The sequence below is a fragment of the Buteo buteo genome, chromosome 5 (assembly GCF_964188355.1).
Source record: "Buteo buteo chromosome 5, bButBut1.hap1.1, whole genome shotgun sequence".
Taxonomy (NCBI): domain Eukaryota; kingdom Metazoa; phylum Chordata; class Aves; order Accipitriformes; family Accipitridae; genus Buteo; species Buteo buteo.
In genome coordinates this window covers 41,773,872-41,795,481 of record NC_134175.1, presented here as the reverse complement: position 1 = coordinate 41,795,481, position 21,610 = coordinate 41,773,872, and the positions used below count along the sequence as shown (strand labels likewise).

General features: G+C 42.1%; 1 protein-coding gene across 2 annotated transcripts in view; it reads right to left on the bottom strand.

Annotated features, from left to right (window-relative positions):
* PDIA5 (protein disulfide isomerase family A member 5) overlaps positions 1-21,610 on the bottom strand; it is a 105,664-nt gene that overhangs the window by 14,580 nt on the left and 69,474 nt on the right. For both annotated transcript variants that reach the window (XM_075028792.1, XM_075028793.1), the window contains 4 exons: positions 21,344-21,414; positions 20,120-20,283; positions 17,150-17,280; positions 656-726 (listed from right to left, as the gene is read on the bottom strand). In XM_075028792.1, the coding sequence (XP_074884893.1) occupies positions 656-726; positions 17,150-17,280; positions 20,120-20,283; positions 21,344-21,414 (437 nt within the window). The remainder of the gene's footprint in view (positions 1-655; positions 727-17,149; positions 17,281-20,119; positions 20,284-21,343; positions 21,415-21,610) is intronic.

The window sequence follows — 21,610 nt, the reverse complement described above, 5'->3', positions numbered from 1 at the left end:
GAATGAAATATGGTTCATGCAAAGATAATAAGGAGGTTTCTAGCTAGTTGTGTGGTTAAATCCAGTGGATCAGATGTTTGGGTTTTTTTAATCCCAGATATGCACACACTCAATTAAAATGGTTCAGCTGATGCAAGAATATTAACTGGTGTGCTTCAGCCATCAGACGTATTTTCAAGGGAAAAGCACAATGGCCCGGCATCCTGGACTCAAGTCAGCCAACTTACAGAAATGTATTATATTTATGCTATGCAAGCAAAGATTAGTTATATAATTGAGGTCTTCAAGACTGTCACACAACTTGTGGTTTCTCCACATGCACCCCAACAGCTGACAAAAGTTGAAGGGGAATGGAGATGAGGTAAATTATCTTTTATTAATCTTTAAATGAGAAAGAATGTGTTTTGCTTCATAGAAAAGAACTCTTACCCAAAGAATTAAACAGAAAAGACAAAAAATTAAGGAAAACAGAATAGCTTAAAAGTGTAACTCAGTTTGACCAAAAAAGATACAACCCCTCAGATGCAGATACATTTCTATTAGTGTAACAGCAATTTTATCTATAAGCCTACCACCTTCTCAATAAGGAAAGCCTATAAAGTACAAATGGTGGAAACATTCTTAAATATCTCAGAAATAATTAACAGCAAGTTACCTTTCGATCTTCTTTAAAGACTTCGGCAGCAGTTGTAAAATGCGGAATGGCATTTTTGCAGTGGGGACACCCTGTTTGATACAGGAAGAAAAAAACGGCATAAACATTAGATGTAAATAAGATACTGGGACAAACTCAAGACATGAGGTGAATTAGTGGAAAATTTGTATTAAAAATAATTCTAGACAAGAGTTCTCCAGTTCTGGGAAGAGCGGGACAAGGCATCTGTAGATCATGTGCCAGCTACATGAACTTAGGCACGTGTTTAAAATCCTTCTGACTTCAGGCAGTTTAAGTGTATACTTAGAGTTGCATGACATCCCATATAGAGACCATGGTGCACAGGGCTCTTTATCACCAGTCCCTTAAGATCATTTTAAGATCACTAGCCACAAAAAGACAAACTATTTCCCTGCTGCTGTACCTCCTCATGGGTATTACCACATAGGTTACTACCGCTGTTGCCACAGATACCAGCTACATTTGGACATGGGAATAAAGACAGCGCAGTTGTGACTAGGAGGAGGTTGGAAGTTGGAAAGAAAGTCGCCAGGAGCTTTTAGAAGTGTTCGAGAACTGCCTGTGTTAGAGCCAAGCCATCGGGAACACAAGGGAGGGGAAGAGAAGCAAGTCCAACAGGATACATGTCTTTCACTTAGGGAGAGCAGAGGTCCAGTCCCAGGTTGGGATGACTGCTGCTGGCCTTCCTGGAGACCTTCCTCCTGTTCACCACAAGCAGGCAACCCCAGAAGAGTTTTACGGACACAGCACACAAGAACCCCACAGCTTTGTGTGGGAGATGGGCCAATACTTGTTTGTACTACCACAGCATTGAACAAAAGGCCAGTTCATCCCTTGCTTGCACTTGCACACGCTAAAGTTACTCAAACATTTCAGAAGCAGCCACAGAAAGGGAACAAGAACTGCTCTCTTGATTCAAGATTCAGATGTGAGTGCTCTTAATGCAGAAGCAATGTTTACTCTCTATGATTAATCTAAGCTACTTTCAAAATATCAATACTAAGTAAGGCATTGGAAAGGAAAATACCTGCATATGTGTAACAAATTACTTTTTTCAAACACAGCATAAGAGTTTGTTCCCAAGCAAAGACTCAGGATGCTATTCTTTGCTTAGCTGAAGGGAAAAAAGGAATGGACACACTTCTGTCAAGCCTGTATGATGCCAGCAAAGGCAAAAGAGTTCATCCTGCTATTATTTCTAGATAGGAACAGAACAGAGCACAGACAAGTTGCTCACAAGCTCTAATTACAGCCTCTGCTACTGTTGTTTACTAGTATTTCACAATTATGAACAAGTGGCTGTGTTACTTTTAAGTCAGTACTGAACAAATGCCCTCTTACGAAGCTTGCAGCCACCCTCTCAAAATGCACTCACCCTTTTGGCTGACAAGAAAAACAGTATCTGTGAATAAACACTACACACCTCTTTCCACAAAGGAAAGGCTGCACACCCCTTTCATCTTCACCAAAATGCAATTTCATTGCTTACATGCACTGCTTTGAATTTTACAGTATTTTTTTCTTCAGAATAGGATTTTCAAAGCACTGCAATGACACACATGTGCATAAATACACTGAGAGTCTATGCAGTAACTAAGAATACCAAAAAGTCAAGAGGACATATCCCGGGAAACTGAGGCACTTCTGCAAATCCATATTAATGGCTTCAAACTCCTTATGCAGCATAATGGCAGTCTATCCTGACGACAGCTGTGTTTCAGTAGGGAGATAGTGCAGGTCCTCTACAGCTTGCAAACTGTTAACACTGTTGAGTCATTCAGCATTTGCCTGGGAGAAAATGGTCAAGAAAGAAAAGGAGGAGGAGGAGGTGGAGGAGGCTAGGGTTCCAGGCTGCTCCCATGTCCATCAGTCTACTTCGGTGACCCATTTTCTCTCTCACCACTTGCCTGTCCTATCTCCTGATGCCGAAACGCCTTTGGGTCAAGCCTGCCTCTTGACACATCTTGGATAATTTCCTGTACTGCGGGGTGACTGCCTTGGTTGCCTTATTAACACTGCTCTACACAAATACATCAGAACTGGTGACAACATCTAAAAAGAATTCCAGGGACAAAAAACCGAGAAAGAGCAGGCACCCCTAAAGCAAGAACACTTGTTCTAGTCTACATGCTTACATGCTGTAGTTTACTGGAAAACGCTTCCAACTGTTACACTAAACCATAAAGGCTCCTAAAAACTTAAACCTTTCAGGTTCCCCTTTCTACTTATGATCCTGTGCTTGAAATGTAGATTTCACCAAACAGCAACTTCAAACCCTCAATAAAAGATATTTCAAGAGAAACACAAGACTTCATGTCTTCTTATTCCCCTCTAACACCTTTATGATACATCAGTTGATGTGCTTCCCATCTTGCCGGTGCTGGATCTACAGAGGATGGGGTATTTGATAAAGCCTCTCTCTAAGCCCCCACTAAAGTTGCAGCACATAAGAGCTCTCTGTAAGTCATGCTTTTCAAGAAAACCAGAACGTGATTCAACAGATAACAAGCATATTCTTTCAGACAGGAAAGTCCAATAGCTATTAAAAATGCAACCTGCCATTTTACAGGGGCCAACAGATAGCTGGTAAGAAAACAGCCTGAGTGGCTGTTCAGCTGGTGACTGCTCAGAGAAGCATCAGCAGCTGCTTAAAGTCCCTTCCACCCTAGCAAGTCACCACTGCACACGCTGCTGCAGTGTTCAACAGGTGGCATCGAGAAGAGCTTTGAGCATGGTTCTCAGCAAAGATGCACATCTCGTAAGGCCAAAAGGAAGCATCTGATTATCTAGACTGTTACGGCATTTTGGAAAAGGCAGGCAAAACCAAATACGCTTTGAGGTTGTGGTCAACACCACCACACAGAGGAAAGGTGCGCCATGTAATTCAAAACAACTGATAAAGGAACCTATGCTCACAGCTTTTGTTTCCTCTTCTCGCTGATCTTCTCATCTTCCCACTCTAATACCAAATAAAAAAAGTTACCTTCATTTACCGATGTGAAGCTCCATCCCTCCTCCCCTCACTTCTCTCTTGGCCCAACCTCCTTTCTTTACTGCACTATGCTTGCAAAACTAAAACACAACCATATGGCTTTTGGCACAGCTGACTCAAAGTCCAGTAGGCATTTTGTTAGCCTTGGACATCCATCCATGGAACAGATGTGAATGCTATGCTGAATTCCCAAGGAGCTTCAAGGAGTCACCAAAAAAGGGGGAAGGAGCACATCATATGGAATAGCAGAACTTCATCTGTTACAACTTACAAGGATTGCCAAATGCAGCAAACACTTGGAAGTCACCCAACCCAGTCATTCTATTTAAAGCACACATGCCAAAAAAAATAAAAGCAGAGGTTGATGTCTTCATTTTGACAGACGGAAAACTTGTTCTCCCCATTCCCTCTTCACACCCACTATCACACGTTTATTTTAAGTGTTAACACTATCTTCCAGATTTGAAAGTGCAAAGAAAGGAAATGTACTGAGCACTGTACATGAAGATAGGAAGCGTGCAGGCTTCTTACAAAGGATTTTCCAGATGGGCTGCAATGGAAAGAGATTAAACTGGTGCCATCTGAAGGTGTGGGTAAGGCGTCAAGAATCAAAAGGTCCTGCCCCTTCTCACCAGTATTTATAAGACAGTAAGTTACTATGGACTAAAGAAGTGGAAAGATTCATTCCATTTCATTTTAGTTGAATAATTTGGGTGCTGTGGTAGGCACACAGGCTTTCTACAAGGCCAAGACGTGGACTTTCAATTGAGCAGCATTGGAAGTAGCAGTTCTGGGAGCAGAGCCTTCTAACACAGGTCCAGGGCTTTGCTTTACCAATTTTCTTTCTTCGCTTTTACATCATTGTCAAATTTGATCTCGACAGGGTTAACAGCAGATGTGAACTGAACAGTAATTTCCTGTGCCTGACTTGAGAAATCTGAAAGAAATCTGCTCCTGGAACATCCAGCCTTTCCACAGGACCTCAGCACTGGCGCTCAAAACCTCTAATCACTTCTGCAAATCTTGAGGTAACTTAATTTCCTAATGCAGAAACACACTTGCATCACCTGGCAGGGAAGCAAAAGAGCTTGACATCTAACGCACATGCAGTAGCATGTGTTAAGGCCATTCTTTGTTCCTAAACAGCAAACCATACAGCTTTATTACACCTCTGGCCAGATGTTCTCACCTCTCTGTCCTCAAAACTTTGCCCCCCCCCAACACGCAGTCCATGGTGGTACCTACTCTACCTGACCACTGAAGCCTGCCAGCAGATGAGGGCTGCCTGCTTAAACCACAGGTCTGTGGATCCATATGAGAACACCTACAATGAAGGGGTTCTAATTTCTCTTTGCCTTCACACTACAAATTTAAAATTTTACATGAACCCAGTATTTTCTACAGGTTTTTTTTCCATCATTCATGCTGTGAAGTTGGTAAGGGCTGGGAAGGCACACTGCAGTACAGTCACAGTGGGCACCGCCACATTCCTCACCCTAAAACCCAAGCAGTTCTCAACTGATCCAGTACATGAAAAATATGGTTTCTGTGGGTAAAAATTCAACAGGAATGGCTGATGAACAGCAGACAAAGGAAATCAAGTAGGCAAGCAAGCAGGCTTCATTCAGATCCATTATCACTGAGGGGGAGAGGGAGTCAGATTAAAACTCCTCTAATTAGAGACATTTAAAGGAAAGCTAGCGGGTCTTTTGAGAGATGAAGTGATGGAAAATATATATCGCCCAGCTTCTTTTCTGTGGACTGAATTTACTGACAGCAGGAGCAACCGCACAGTACAGGATCTTCCCTGGGTGTCTTTGAGGGAAGAACCAACGAGTCAGCATTGATTTGGGCACAGAAAGGTGTTGGAGAGGCCAGCGCGGAAGCTGGCTTCCTTCTCACAGAAACACTGATTTGAGGACTCTGAAGAAATAAAGAACTGTAGGGTTGAGCTGGATGTGGTTTCAAGCATGATGCTACAAAACATTTGTATACATGATATAAAAGAAAGGTATCGCATGGGGAAATAGGAAAAGTTACTAAATGCTCACATCACCTTGCACACTTTTTTTTTTTTTAACAAAAAGCAGACTGAGGAAAAAACAATACAAACCCATTTGTCAGGTAAGGTAAGAAAGACACAAAACGGATACTAAAAACCAAGTACACATTGCCCCAGACATAAGAGTAATCAAGCACGTGTTGTGGTAGCAATTCAATAAATCCACAGAAATAATATCCTGTATTCAGGATTGTAAACATTTCCCATAATTGCAGGGTCCCATGGGATGCAGAAGGAATGCAAAGAGGATTTCAAAGCAATGGAACAATCAAGTGAATAACCTACATATCTTTATTACGTTCAAATGGAGAATTTTTCATTGGACAGGGTTTCTTTTTTTAACCAAGTGAATTGTTTAGAGATGACAGCAAGTCAAAAGAAAAACTTAGAGATTCTTAAAACTTCAATGTACAAAAGTATTAGGACGAGATTGCAATTATAAATGTCTCCAGAGTAGTGCATGAAACAGATGCACCCTGTTGGACAATAGTCACCGTATTACATTTACAATAAAATTGTGTGAAATTTTCAAATTGCCTAAAGTAATCAAGTTCTCTTTCCAAAAAACACAGGTTTCTACTTGCTTAAATATGAAAACGTCCTTTAAGTTACTTCATGCATTGTTTAATTTGAAACTACAAAGCCCAGTGATATAACCTCTCTACAGCTGAACAGTACAAGGTTAATTCAGTTTCCTTAGAAGAGTGGAAGCTGTATTAGCATAGCACACAGAAGAAAGGTGAAGCTGTTTTTAATGAATATAAATCAAAAGCTAACAATTTGTACAAAATAGATAAAGGAAGCAAATGGACATCAAAGCAGTAACTACAGTCAGCAGAGGTAATAATGATATTTTAAGTATATAAGGGGCTTTAAATGTATTAGAAGCAAAGAAATCCAAACAATACTAGCAATATAGCTTTGAAGGAAAATGATGGAGTTGTCAAAAGGAACTTCAGTGAATATATAAATGAAAATATTAAGTAGGTGTGGAGAGGGCCTCTATGCCTGGCACCTCCAAAATGCTGTTTGCAGTTCTGGGTCCACAAATCAAGAATGAGTTCAAACTGGAGGGGGCTCAGAAGACCCATAAGAAAAATAACAGGACTGGAAGGTGCATTTCATGGCAAAGGTAGTCAGTAAGCTCACTGTGTCAACAGCTTAAATCCAAAGATTAAGAAGTGATAGAAATCAAAAAAAGTCAGTCTAGTTTTCATTATGACAAGCTATTCAAGCTGGGTGCCAAAGGCTACGTAACCTCCAGAGCTGGCTGCGTGCTGAAGCCAGTCAAATTCAGACAGGAAATTCACATTCCCAATCACTAGTGATTTCTAGTCTGAAATGAAATGATTTTCTAAAAAAGATGCTTTCATGCAGTGGTTCTCCACCTGATCAGACTGCAGCCAGTCCCTGACTCGCATCGCTGAGCTGAAACTGCTACAGAGGTGATATGGTTTTGCTGTCCTTGTGTCACTGCCTTCCGAGCGGCCGGGAGCTGCGGTGTGCCAGCACTGCCCCACAGGTCAGGTGAGGATGACAGCCCCTGCTGACCCTAACCTGAGCATCCCAACTAAAATGACTCTACACCAGTGCAGATCAGGCATTTTGACTTCAGAAAGCACTGCCTTATACTTTTTGCCCACCATTAATACATAACGATGTATATAACCCCACCCATGTTGTTTCTGTGTGTGCTTTTAGCATCTTGTATGTAATAGGATCTGATAAGTAAAGTAACAAAGTGGTGTGCATGTATTTTACATGAGATTTTTCAAAGAGATAGTTTAAACATGCATACATTTTAATGTTGTAGACTGTTTCCGTATCAGATATACTAACTTAAACTGTCAGTATTTTCATAGCAAAGTCCTGGCCAACTCCTTAGAGGAGATCTGAAAGCCCAGTGATTTGTGAGACCGTGGCATTTGTGCTGTCTGTGCTCTATCCTCAGCATGAGGAAGGGCTCTGCTCCCCCTTCAGCACTCAGCTTCCTTTAGTACTTCTCAATGGGTATCCGCAAATGCTTTAACTATTACCAATTAATTACGCTTCAAATTGCCCCTAAGAGAGACAGATGTGATTATTCCCCTCTGTCATTACATCCAAGGTTAAATGGAGTCAGGAAGAGGTTAAGTGACTCTCAGAGTTCACAGTTCTGCTTGACAGGGAGAGGGCTGCAAGGTGCTGACTCCATTCATTCAACTGCAAAACCATTGCGGCCTCAGAGGGCTCAGCACGTGGCAGGATGGAGCCCTCAGCGTGCAAAGTGAAGAGCAGGGAATGACTTTCCGATTCTCCCATCTCTGCTTGAAATCATCACTGTCTAAATAACAGGGGCAGATACTGCCCTCCGTTATTGGTTTTTAAATGACTGCAATTCTAAGCAAGTGAAAGCAGCACATTGCACAGCTATCAAAGCAAACCCCGGAGCTTGTAGACCGCAGAGTAAAGCAAAGCCTGTTTCCACTTCAAGAGTTCCAAGTGATTAACTAGAATTAAAACAAGAATATTACTTGGTCAATCAAGGCAAGACAGGCCACAGACAGTAATTGCACAGATAAGAGCTAAAAATGGGTATACTGCTTAAACCAACACAGTTCGTGTAGCTACAGAAGTTGCTGAATCCACAGGCAGATTTGAGAAAGGCATTTGGGGATGTTACTGAAAGGTTAATTCGCTTTTGTTCTACCAGTAGAGAATTGGAGGGCCTTTTAATTGAATATCTGGAACCAAAGCTCATTTTATGACATGACCTGACACATAGCATAATCATATTTCCAAGACACGAGATACTAGTAATTGAAAGAAGGGGGATTTGTCCTTTGATTTGAAAAAGGTCATGAGGTTTTCAGTTAAGCATCAGGTCAACCAGGGCTTGCCTCGCTACTCGTAACAACAACAGGCAACCTACTACCAATTTCACAGCCTGCTGTTGCATTTTGTTGTGCTTTATTCCAAGCTATCTGAACTCTTATTTTGTAGCACTTTGGGGGTATACAGAGGAGATGAGGGATACAAAAACCAAATCTTTGGAAACCACAGCCTTAGACGTGAACAATTGCAATAGCAGCAACAAAGTCATCGCAACAAAGTCATCAGAACAGGCCAAATTGCAAAGGTGAGAAGAGGAGAAAGACTCAGCACAGAACTCCCGGACTGTTTTATCCACTACAAAAGGCAAGGATATGACCAACTGCAGTGAATTACAAATTACATGACAGCACTGAGCATTTGGCAACAAGCAATCCTTTAAGATGGAAAGCTGTACAGCAAGCCATCTCTGGACAGAAAGGGTTAAAGAGCAATAGTTACATCCAGAACAAAACTTAAGTGTCAGTTCCAGCAGACCTGGATTTTTCAGATAAACTGTGTCACTGGCTCACGTGGCACAAACGAAGCTGGTAACAGCAGTTAACCAAGTCAGCATCAGCCTTGATTAACTGCAAACATAATCAAAGAGCAAACAAAATCATTTTGCCATCTAACATGCCAGCAGATGCAAGTGGTAATCAGAAGATAAACTGCTCTGAGTTAGCAGAGGTCCAGCAGAGCACTGGGGGAGGCACCATTGAATTACACCTGTGTTAAGCGAGGCTCAAAAGCAGCCCCTGTTATGATAATGTTGCATCACCAGAAAAAGCATCTGTCTTATTGGAAATGTGGTTGATGGCAGTGCATAAGGGTGGGTGGCATATTCATAGTCAAATGTCTCCTAGTGTACCCCACACAGACTTTACGTGACATTGCACCAACACAGCTGCGTGTCTGCGAGAAGAGAATGTCACGGGGCAAGGGCAGGCACTTCTCCCTCCCCTTCCACTTCTCGCAAGCCTGAACTGTTTGTGTACAGGTAATATTCTTCGCACCAATTCAAGCAGCTGTAACATTTTAGGGTTACAACAGATTTAAAGCACGGAATTTGTTTTACAAAACAAGAGGAGCTGATTACCCTGACAAATTTTAGTTTAATGCCACAGCTCCACAACTGCCAACTCTGAGCACTTCCATCATGGCTACCTGCAGTCCTGTGAAGTGCCTCAACTTCTAAGTTGAGAGCAGTTAAACCTGTTCTCTCAGTGCTAATTAATATCCTCGATACAAACACTGGGGCTAAGAGCAGTTCTGCCAGCCTGATTGCAGAGACCACTCTATAAATTCATCCTTTATCAAACCCAGCCTGTTAATGGGCTCTGTGGCATCAGCAATATTTACACCGACAGGAATGCACCTTGCTAATGCAAGCCTGTAGCAAGAGCACCACTAATGCAGGAGAGAAACCAGTTAGTGGCAGAGCTAACATATCAAAATTCTGCAGTGCCAGCCCACGCAGGATTTAAAGCCTCATTATCAGAGGGTCCAGACCTCGCTTCTGCCTCAGTCAACAACCAGAAAATCCCTCCTGCAAGGGTTTTTGCCTAGAAACGGATTCTTTCTGTTCAGCATGTTTTTAATAATTTTTTGATAGCTTAAGCTTCATTTACAAACACGCACATTTTGTTCAGGCTCTTTGATACAGCCTCCTAATGAAAACTTAACAAGATGTGCTTGCAAGCGATGGAAAACCTCTTGGTGGGAGCCAATCCGAGGCCATCATGGGACACTGAATTAATCTGTGCTGCTGCTTTGCTCGGTGCATCTGGACCCATTTAGTCAACTGTTGAGTATTTTAGCCCCCTCAGTGCATCCTTCATACAGAACTATGCCACACAGGTCTGCTCAGCACTGAGACTGAGAGCGGTCATCTCAGGCCACAGTCAGTCAAAATTGCGTGTTTTGTTACAGCAGTCCCGCTTAGCCAGAACACTACATTTTCCCACCGAACCTTCCTATGCAAAGGCTGAGATAACGGTGCAACCAGCTTTGTCCCAGCTTACTTCAAAAAATGGGACAGAAGGAAAGGAAACATTACCACTTCAAGAACAGCTTTTTGATGGCAGCCTGGGTCCCACAAGCAAGCTAGCAGGGCTAGATGAGCATACTGGCCCTCCTGGCTGTTAGCATGAATAGCCAAAACAGAGTCTGCACCCACTCTGCACACAGTGCAACCCACTCTGGCAAGGACTTTCAACTAAGTGCTTTTTTGTCATTGTATGTTCCTCAATGCATAACTCGGACAGAAGAAACTGGGCAGTTTTTATTGTGAAAAGACAGAGAAGGAGCATACCAGGATATGGAATGATTAATATTTTGAACAAAGCCTGTGGGTAAAATTAATGCAAGTTTGCTTTAGCTCTCAGCATTTTCTGCACTGCTGATGAGACACACAGGGATGGGCAGGACTGATTTAGTCAGAACTGAAAAAACGTGATCCCTGTCTGATTTCTTACTGCTGAAGAAACCCCTATCCGATTTCTTACTTCTTACTGATGGCCAGGAGATGACCCATCAGGCAGCGATGATGTCAAGATTCCTGCTTGACTTGGAAGCCAAAGAATTCTCTTTGTTTTGTATCAGAACAATACCCAGGTACCATCTCCCACTAACATCTTAGAACAACACAGAGCTTTTTAAGGGCTCAAACACCATCCCGAAGTCCTCTGTGATTTTATCAGGTGCAACAGATTAAGCACCCCCATTCACTTCTACCAGGTCTGAAAGAAAAACCCTACAAAAAATTTAAGTGAAGAGCTAAGGAGGCTGATGTCTCTTAATTGCACATCCTCTCATCCCAGTACAGCCACTTACTCAATACAAAAATACCTCATTAAAATCATCCTCAGTTTGTTTTATTTCTGGGTGTTCTTTGGGTAACCCCTGTGGGTCAGGCTTCACCAGAAAATAACCTCTTCCAGCTGACAAAAATAATTTCCAGCAAAGTGAAAGTTTCACTGCTGAACCGAGAACCGGAAATCAGCTCCCAGCAAAGTATTTATTAAAAATACCCATTCTGCAAACCCTGTTGAGTCCCACAAATTGAAGCCATTTGGCAAGTTAATAACATTGGCAGCTGCCACCCTTACGAACCATTAAAAGGGAGCATTTTCCCCCTATTATTTCTCATTGCTGCTGAAAGTATTTTCTAAGAATGCTTATTACCTGTGTTTTTACAAAAGCAGGAACCGAATGAATTTGCTCAGTGCCGAGCCCTTCCAGTAAAAGTGACTGACCTAAAAAGTAAATGCCCCCGCCCCCTGTTATTTGGACCTGTTAATGACTGGTCTATTATATATAATTCCTGTTTCTGGCACAGTTGATTCATTTGTAGTCTCTTTGCAGGCAGCAATCTCGACGAAAAAATGATACAAATGTGTTTTCATGTGTTGGTCTCATTCTTATGGGCCACAAGTGGATAGCTTCTGTTTCTAAGCAAGAATTAGTAGGGGGTGTTATTAAGCCTCTCCTATTAAAAGAAAACCAGAACTTGATGGGAAGGGTAAAATAACCCAAAACCCAAACCAAAACCAACAAAACAAGAACAACCCCCAAAGCAAAACAACAAACCACTCTGTATTTCAAACTCCAGTGTTACTATTCTTAGAAACACAGCATTGCTGTGGTTGGAAGGCACTTCTGGAGATCATCTACTCCAAGTCTCCTGCTCAAAACCAGGTCAACTCAAGCAGTTTGCCCAGCACTGTGTCCAGTTAGGTTTTTAGTATCTCCAAGGATGGAGACTCCACACCCTCTCTGGTCAACCTGTTCCAGTGTTCAACCAGCCCCACAGTAAAAAAAAAACCTCTTCTGTTTAAGCAAAATTTCCTGCGTTTCAGTTGTGTCCATTGCCTCTTGTCCTGTCCCTGGGCACTGCAGAGAAAAGTCTGGCTCCGTCTTCTTTATGCCCCGCATTAGGCACTTACGCACACTGGTAAGATTCTCCTGACCCTTCTCTTCTCCAGGCTGAACAGTCCCAGCTCTCTCAGTCTCTCCTCATATGTCAGATGCTCCAGACCCTTAATTACCACCATGGACCTTCACTGGCTTCATTCCAGTATGTCAATATTCTTTCTGTACTGGGGAGCCCAGAACTGGACAGAGCAATGCAATTGTGTCTCACCAGTGCTGAGTAGAGGGGATCAGCTCCCTTGACCTGCTGGTGATGCTCTGCCTAAGGCAATAAAGGATGCTCATCTATGGAGTCTGTGTCCCCAGCTCTGAATTGTTTCTACAAGAGCACAAAAGACCTAGCATAAGTTCGAGGGAGCATCACCCAAGAATAGCTAAAACTGGACAGTCACATCACCAAATTATGACATCAAAAAGGCATATTAAATCCCAGAGACGAACAAGGCAGAAGAGGGAACCATGTGAATTTTAGTTAGAGAATGTGATGGTCATTAATTTGGTAGGGGTCTTTGCATTGGCTCAACAAGAAATTCCATGTAGGACTCCAAGGGCCACTCCAGACAGAAGTTTGGGTTAAAAACACAGTACACTCCTGAAGAACTATCTGCGTCTCCCTATTTCATTGAAAAATGCTCACCTAGCTTCAATCACAATTTTTTTTCCTTAATTCAGTTTGAGTAATGCAGCAAAAACATCTCCAACTGAGAAGACATGTTACTTACTGGAACTTTGTTGACCTTTGTGATTCTGACAACTAATCACAATCAACTGCTTCTATTTTGCACAGTTTTCAGCGCTACAGTAGGAAGAGGTTAAAATTTAATGCATTGGCAAAGTCAAATCTCAATTAGCTGGGATAATGGAGTGGAGAGAGCACATAAAAGTAAAAATGCAGATAAAACACATTCAGATAAGCTATATGAACAAACAGTGAGGACATAAGAGAAAGAAGAAAGAAAAGTCAGTGAGTTGATCCCAGAAGAGGCACTGATGCAAACTGATCAGTCCAGAATGCTAGGCATTTAATGCTGCGAGTCTTGAAACAAGCTCTGGACATAGACCACAGACATGCAGCTAGTGCACTTCTGGCCATAGCTGGTTAAGCACTGCAGTCTAACTGGGCTAGGCTGGATCTATTCTTGTCCATTTGGCTCACTTCCCAATCTGGCCCACAGCCCCCCAAATCCTGATCACCCACATACCAGGCTATGTGTGTACACCAAACCATACTCGGACTAGTTGTCTCCTCTCCCATTTCCGGACAAAGCCAAGCAGTTACAAAAGGAAACCTGGAGTAGTTGATGGTATCCAGTACTCCAAGGAGTGGTCTATGGAGATAATACAGACACAGATCCTATAAGCCCTCCCAAAATGCCTCTCAAATGCTGGTGCAATAAGCTTACTGCTTTCAAATGCTCCTCAAACCCCTCATGGCAGTCCCTGGGACACAACACACACCTGTGGCATCATGCTTCACATTAGCAGACTGTATCATTGTCCTCCTCTTATTTTAGGCATTCTGAACTCAGAGATAAGGGAGTGGGATGACGATTACATCTTAGGACCACAAGAGCCCCACAAGGGTCCAGAGAAGAGCCAGGCCAGGCAGCGTGCAGCACAGATGCCAGCAGCCCGCTCCAAGTGCTAGCCCTGAAAAACACCAACAAGTGCCAGCCCACACCACGAGCCTGCGTGGCATGGTGGCCACAGAGGATACAGACCTACCCAATGGACCCAAATGAAGAGCAGGCCCAAGGCAGTTATCAGCACAAGTAGCATTAGCTTTTCTGCAGCTGGCACTTCTGCCCCAAGTCAGTACTGGGGACCTGCCCCTACTGCTGCCTCCTGCCCCAAATCAGTCATTACAGCGCACAGAGATGCCACTGGGGAGGAATGGGAATGTGAAATCAAGAGCATCACTCTCTCTGGGTGTCAAGTCCACAAGAGTGGATTTTTCTCCCAGTATTTCAAGAGTTTTGATTCTGATTCTCAGTCCTTAAAATATTCCACAGGCACCAGGAATAACCTTTATGCTTCACCTACATTCAGGGTGATGGAGTAATGAGTTCTCCATCTTTTCCGTGTGGATGTAGCAGTCTTCTCTTCCGGAGCTAAATCACTGTGAAGCACTGTTCAGGACCATTAAAGCACTGCTCAGCTCAGTCCAGAGTTATCGGCATAGCAGGAGATTGATGGTTCTCCTATACATATTAAGTAATTTGGACTGGAAGCTGCCACAGAAAAGCCGGATCCGATTTTAATTTGCATGTAAGATATATACCTGTGGCCTTTGCCTAAAGGTTTGTCACTCTAGCCGAAAGATTTACAAAGGTCAGAATATTCAACTTTCTGCTTTAAATTCTAATGACAGATGAGAGATACATTTCTTAGCATAAATATTTATATATAAACATACTTTATATATATATGCATGTATACACACACCCCCAATCTTAAAATATCTCAGCATATGTGTAAGTGTAACAAATACTGTCATAGAGTCACAAGTGAATGGAGTAACATACTGTGAGTCTGCACTGACCCAAGATGTGGATCTGAATAGGAAAAGAAAATTATTTGAGATAATGGGGCCTGGCAATTTTATCCGTGTTCCTTCTGCACTAAAATAAGCAAGTTAAGACTAATTGGCAATATAAGCTCCAAGAGGTCTCAAGATTGAGAAAATGGTAAACAAAAGCTAATCTATCAAATTTAGCAGGAAGCACATTATCACTGCAGAAACACTGAAAAATAGAATGATTTGTACCGTTCTATTGCATTAATGATTGTTTCACAGAAACCAGAGATTTAACATACTCATCTGCTACTTTCCCCTGCACCCAACAAAGGGCAGGCTCGTTGCAATCCCTCCGTGCGCCTGCTTTCTCCTTTGCACAGACACTTCCACGTTTAGAGAACAAATCTGACAAATCAGAAACTGTGCATGACCCACATACTGACAACACAATAGCAACGCTGACTGTCTTAGGAGCCACGGGAAGGCCAGAAGTGGTTCCAGTTAACTCCTCTCTGTCCTGTATATAGGAGGTCTCATGCAGCACTGTATCCAGAACAGTGCAAGAACAGCATGTCTGAAGGGCAGCCTTAAAGGACCCAAGAGTTACATCATGAAAGCCTTGCTTATACAGCCCGTTCACACAGACAGGGCTAGGTTGATCTTTATTCACCCCTCCTGGTGTAAGGGTAGAAGTCAACCTGCAAACAACGGTATCATAATTAGCCCATCAGGCAAGTTGCCTCATGCTTTCAACCCCAAGAGGTACATACTCATTGCACATAGTGTCTTTGTTTTAAACGTGGCCTTAAAAAAGACCAAGAATTTAAGTGCCTTAAAAAGACGCAGGTAAAAAAACAAAAGAGAACTGACTCTCTTCCACAGAAAGTCACTCATCAGGTAGAGAAAACTCGAGAGACGGCAAACTTCTAAATCCTACCATTTCATCTGCAATCATTTGATTTTACTGTTACGGCTTGCTCTTAACCAGTTGAGGTCCATGAATTGGAAATTCCTGGCACATGGGCAATTTTTAGTCAATAGGTGGTGGGAACTGGAGTTCAGAAGGGATTAAGTCCCTTTTCCTTTTCTTTTACAACCTTACAGAAATCTCCCTTCTGAATTGCACCCCTCCCTTCTCCCACACTCCACATCCAGCAGGGCTTCATGGGAGCCCAAAAGCATTCATGTTTAATTCTCTAACAGAAAAGCAAAATAAGGGGCTGCCTGATTAAACATTAAGAACCTGAGCTTTTTCTCCCTTCCTGGAAAATACCTTCAGTTTAATGGCAACAAGTTAGTAACTGCTTATTTGAAGGTTATCCGTGAATTGCAGGGCTGGCTGTATGATAGGGAAGAATTTTCCTTGCATCTGGGGCGGCTGAGTCATGGTGCTATATAATCAAGTTAATACTACCTAATACTAAGTGCCAGGATTATCTTCTCCCCTTGACAGACCCCTCAAAAGTTAAGAACCTGTACCAAGTCTGCCTGTCTCTGGGACAACACAGGAAAACAGAAGAGGTCCCTCCCATTCACCTAATTTATAAAGGGCCTGATTCAAAACTTTTCTAGAAATATTCTCAGGAGCTTCAAAAAGAAAGCATGCGTGCGGTGCACGCAAAACAATCTGGGAGGAGGAAGCTATGTCCATACTCCCAGTGGAGATTTAAATGTAGATTTATTACAGACGAAATTTATTCCATCAAAATTTTTTCTCAGCCCCTGGGGACTGATTCCTCCTACACCACTATATCGATTTCACTACTGAAGTGCTGCACTAATGAGTCAGGCTCTCCATGTCCATTGTGCTACTATAAAGGATCACATCTTGTTATATGGACCATAAAATGCAGCAGAGGAAAATAAATCTGTTTTGGTTTTGTACCCCTGCCTGCTTTGGTGTCTGCATTAATGCAGTAACTCTTTAAATAAACACTGTATACTGTTTTGTTTCCATTTATAAAGATACAAATGATAGTGCCAAGGATGGTCCCATGCAGTCATATTCAGAAGCAGCTCTTTACCCTTAAAAGTCTGGGGACAGCAAGGGAATTAATTCAGGATTTCATGAACTGTAGGGTTTACAAAACCCATCCATGTAGAGAGGTATTCACTCACATGGTGCATAGAACATGACAAGGGTGTGCTTCTTCTTCTTCAAGGACTCCCTGAAGTCTTCTCCAGCAAGGTGGATAACACTAGTCTGTTTTTCTTCCCATGCAGGCTCAGGTGGAGGTGGTGCTTCAGGACTAGAAAAGAAATGAGACTGGTTTGAAAATGTTTCTGGAAGCAGGCAAAGGGGCATCACATCCTGGTCATAACTACCATGAGGGAACTGTGGTCGAAAAATCTTTCAGGGTGACAGTGCAGTAGAAAACCTGCTCGATATTTCCAACACCAGATAACAACAAAAAAGATCCAAGTTAATTTCTGTAACTCAATAAAAATATAATTTAAGTGATTGTACTCAGGCATATGAGTAGGAATGCAGAATAAAGATTTCCTACATTGCATCCAGCATCTGGGTGGAAAGAACATTGCTCTTGTATCACTGTGTCATCCATAGGCATGAATTGAGAAGAACAGCAAGCAGATGGAATCAAAAGGCAACCAATATAGAACAGCATCTTCCATTCAAACATCCTTTTTGTACTCTTTATCGCTATCACGCAAACTTCTGTAAAGAATTTCATGACCTTCTCTTGAATTCAGATATTAAAGCCAGGATGCAATAATCAGCACCGTTCCACTTGGAAGACTGGGAGTGACTGAACTGGAATATTTTACCTTGATAAAGAGAATGTCAGGTTTCAATTATGACTGCACATACTGACTAGATCAGAGCAATCCTGCACATCTAGAGTGCCTCTAACAAAACTTCTGCTATTCACCAGCTCACAGTCTTCTCTCAAACTCATTAAATTCATTCCTGCTGTATCTTAAATAGTGATTACTTATATAAAATCATCAGAATGGTGCCATGGTATAAAGACCTTCATATGTCGCCTTGGTAATAAATTAGCTTTTCAGACTTTCCTGTCACTTTGAATGACACCATTTTAAATTGTATCAGGTACATAAAAAGCAAGTGGAAAAAAACCTCAGTTTTTTGAAGTCCTACTCAAGGTCATTTGGTGGACATCCATCGTATTTCCATCGATACTGATTTGCCAGTTGTTAGTGAAAGAATTAGGGCAGCTGGTCTGAATTTTCACAGGAACACAGCTGGTGTGAGCTATCATCGATTACAGTTACAGTCAGAGGTGTGACTTCATCTCACACAGACTTTCCCATGCTGACCTGAAATAAGCTACCCAGATACTGGTAACAACCCAGTGTGGCAACACAGACTACAGTCACCGCAGAGGGACCAGAGCTGAAACCTGCATGGCTGTGACTAAACCACTCATTGGGATAGGTTCACACAAGCTGTACTTTTATCTCCAGCCTGCACCCCAGATGCATCCCTATTTCCACCAACTTCAGTGCAGCTGTGACAATTTTATCCCTGGTCAGCAAACAAGGATCTTACTCTATTGCCTCTCTAGTTGGGAGAACATCCAGCAGTCAAGAGCAGGAGACAAATTGTCTAGGTTTCCCCTGTGTTGCTGACTACCTGAGGCTGCAGACGAAAGTATTCCAGAGGCACAGCAGGATCCAGAAGGGATTAACAGCCCTTCCCTCCTCCTCATTGCTTACTCACCTGCCAATACATACAGACAGCATCAACCTGACTCTTTAACTCAATATAAATTATGTAGCCCTCAAAATACTCCAGCAAACTGGTGAAACTAGGACAGTAACTTAACATCCAATACTGGCACAGCAGCCTGGAGCCTGAGTATGCAGGGAGGCTGAAAGGGAGTACTGTGTCTAAATGTAAAATATGGATAAAACTTCCCAACATGCTACAAAGATGCTGCCAGAGCATATCTATTACCTGATTTGAAGCACGAGAAGAGAGAAGAGAGGAGAAGAGAGAAGAGAGGAGAAGAGAGAAGAGAGGAGAAGAGAGAAGAGAGGAGAAGAGAGAAGAGAGGAGAAGAGAGGAGAGAGGAGAAGAGAGGAGAGAGGAGAAGAGAGGAGAGAGGAGAAGAGAGAAGAGAGGAGAAGAGAGAAGAGAGGAGAAGAGAGAAGAGAGGAGAAGAGAGAAGAGAGGAGAAGAGAGAAGAGAGGAGAAGAGAGAAGAGAGGAGAAGAGAGAAGAGAGGAGAAGAGAGAAGAGAGGAGAAGAGAGAAGAGAGGAGAAGAGAGAAGAGAGGAGAAGAGAGAAGAGGAGAGTACAACCAAAAAAACTCCCCACACAACCTCTCTCCCCCCCACCAAGTAAGAGGGGAAAAATTAAGATTACATTCCTCAAGCCAACTACACTTAATGGTTAAATGATTTTAAAACTTCACAAAACACTGGCAGTTTTTTCCCCATTGAATAATGCAGAAAATACATTAGGCTTACAGTACCTAAAGGAAATGCCTATTTTATTCTGGAATACTTATAAAGAGAATTGTACCAGCAATTTACTTCTCTGAAATGAAATTATTTTCATAATACATCAAACTTAATTCTGCATATTTTAGCACACCACCCAAGAAAAGTTTGTTAGTGCAGACAAAGGTGCTGGTTTTGTTGGTCTCGCTGGCTTTCCTTCAGCCCCATGTAGCTGGTATTCTAGGCATTGGCTCTGAAATGCTGGAAAGAGAAAAGTACAACTGCAGAAATTCAGTTACTAACAGTGAAATCTGCTGCTTAGTGTAAAGAGGGAACAACAAATGTTCTGTTTATTTTTCAGAGCCATTGCTATTCCTTTTCCAGTGAGAGGCTTACGGTATATTTGAAAAATATTTATTTTGGGAAAGAATCATCAGGACAACTATGAAAACCCCCACAGCAAATAAAGGATTTGGTGTATTAGAGGCCATAATTAACATACATGTTTTATGGCTTTGAATACTGGAATTCAGTTTGTTTTTGTTAGCAAGGGATTTAGGCAGTTGGCAAAGCTAGGTTTAAGATTTACTTCCTCACCAAAGCACTCTCCAGGAGCCAGTAGCCAGGAACCCAAATACTACCTCAGACCCTCAAAACTTACTTTAGCAGCCAGTCGATGATCTTCTTCTTTGTTCTGAGGTGTGGCAGAGTGTATTTCTCCTCTCCATCCTTAAAATACTTCAAAGTAGGAAACCCTGAGATGTGGTATCTTTCTGCCAGTGCCTTGTTGACGGTAGCATCGACTGCTGCAAGGACACCTGGACTCTAGAAAAGAAACCATTAACTGTAAATTCCGGCAACATACACTCACCCCTTTGGCAGGAAACAGTGGACTTGGGGGCAGTCACTCGTGATCGAGGTGTCTTCACTTTCTCAGGTACTCAGCACAGACACACACAAAGACACAGAGGACTGATGCAAAACCAGGAAGGGACATCTTATGGACTAAGCATAACCAGAGTGTTACTGGTTCTCCTCCCATTTCTGACAGGATTCCCTGTATATAACTCACTTTATAATGCTTAAGAGCTGTTCCCAGGAATGGCATTTTCTCCCACAGATCCCAATTTCTCCCAGAAGAAACAAGCATTGTTAAAGACAAGTTTACTTCAAGGCAAATTCATCTTTCCCTAACTTGAGGGCACCTTTACATGGACCACCTTTAGAGTCACAGGAGAACAGATGCTTCTAGAGCGTGATTCGTCTGACCTTTGTTTTTCTCATCTCCTCCTTCTTCTCCAACAACTACAAAGGGACTCTAGATGTCTCTACTGAAGATGCTTGAAGTATGGGGGAGACTAATCCTACATCTCTTCTTGCATGGAGTACACAGTGTGAGACTGAATCAATAACACTAATACTTATATTATTGGATCTCTCTTCTCCAGCCATGCTGATGGAGCACTTAAGATGAAGCTAATGGAGTGATGCAACCATAAAACCAGGGTATTTCAAAGAGGGATCAAGCCCCTTTGTTTTTTTTCCAAATCTAATTCATAAATAAAAGCCTATGTTTCTTCACATTCGATGCCTTTAAGTAAGAGAAAAAAAAATCCATTTTGGATTTGATCATATTATGTATAAGGCCCACAGCAGAATACATAAACATTTTTCGATTTTGTTTTCATTCAAGACAGAATGTTCTTTCTAAGACTTTGGCAGGGCTCATGCATTAGCGATGAGACTGTACTTTGGAAGCACATTTTGAAGGGTCCTGTGGGAGGATGAGAACAGCTGAATTTGTTGTAGGGAGAAAAGTCACTTTTATTACTCCAGTTATTTATTACTGATTATTTGAAGGATATAATAAAGGAAATTAGCTTACATCACTGGCTACATGGAGAAACTCTGCAGCCTTCTCATATTCTGGCTTCATTTTCTTACAGTGCCCACACCCTGCCAAAAAAAAAAAAAAAACAAACAAAACCAACCAAATGAAAACCAAACAATTAGGTTGTAGACGCCATGGTTATTCATTGACCCATCTAGCCATTATCAAAATCTAAAACCATGTGGTAGAGATTTACTAGAATTTAGTAAGCATTTTACTTAATTTATTTGTAAAGCCTTAGTATGATGTAGGATCTTTTCC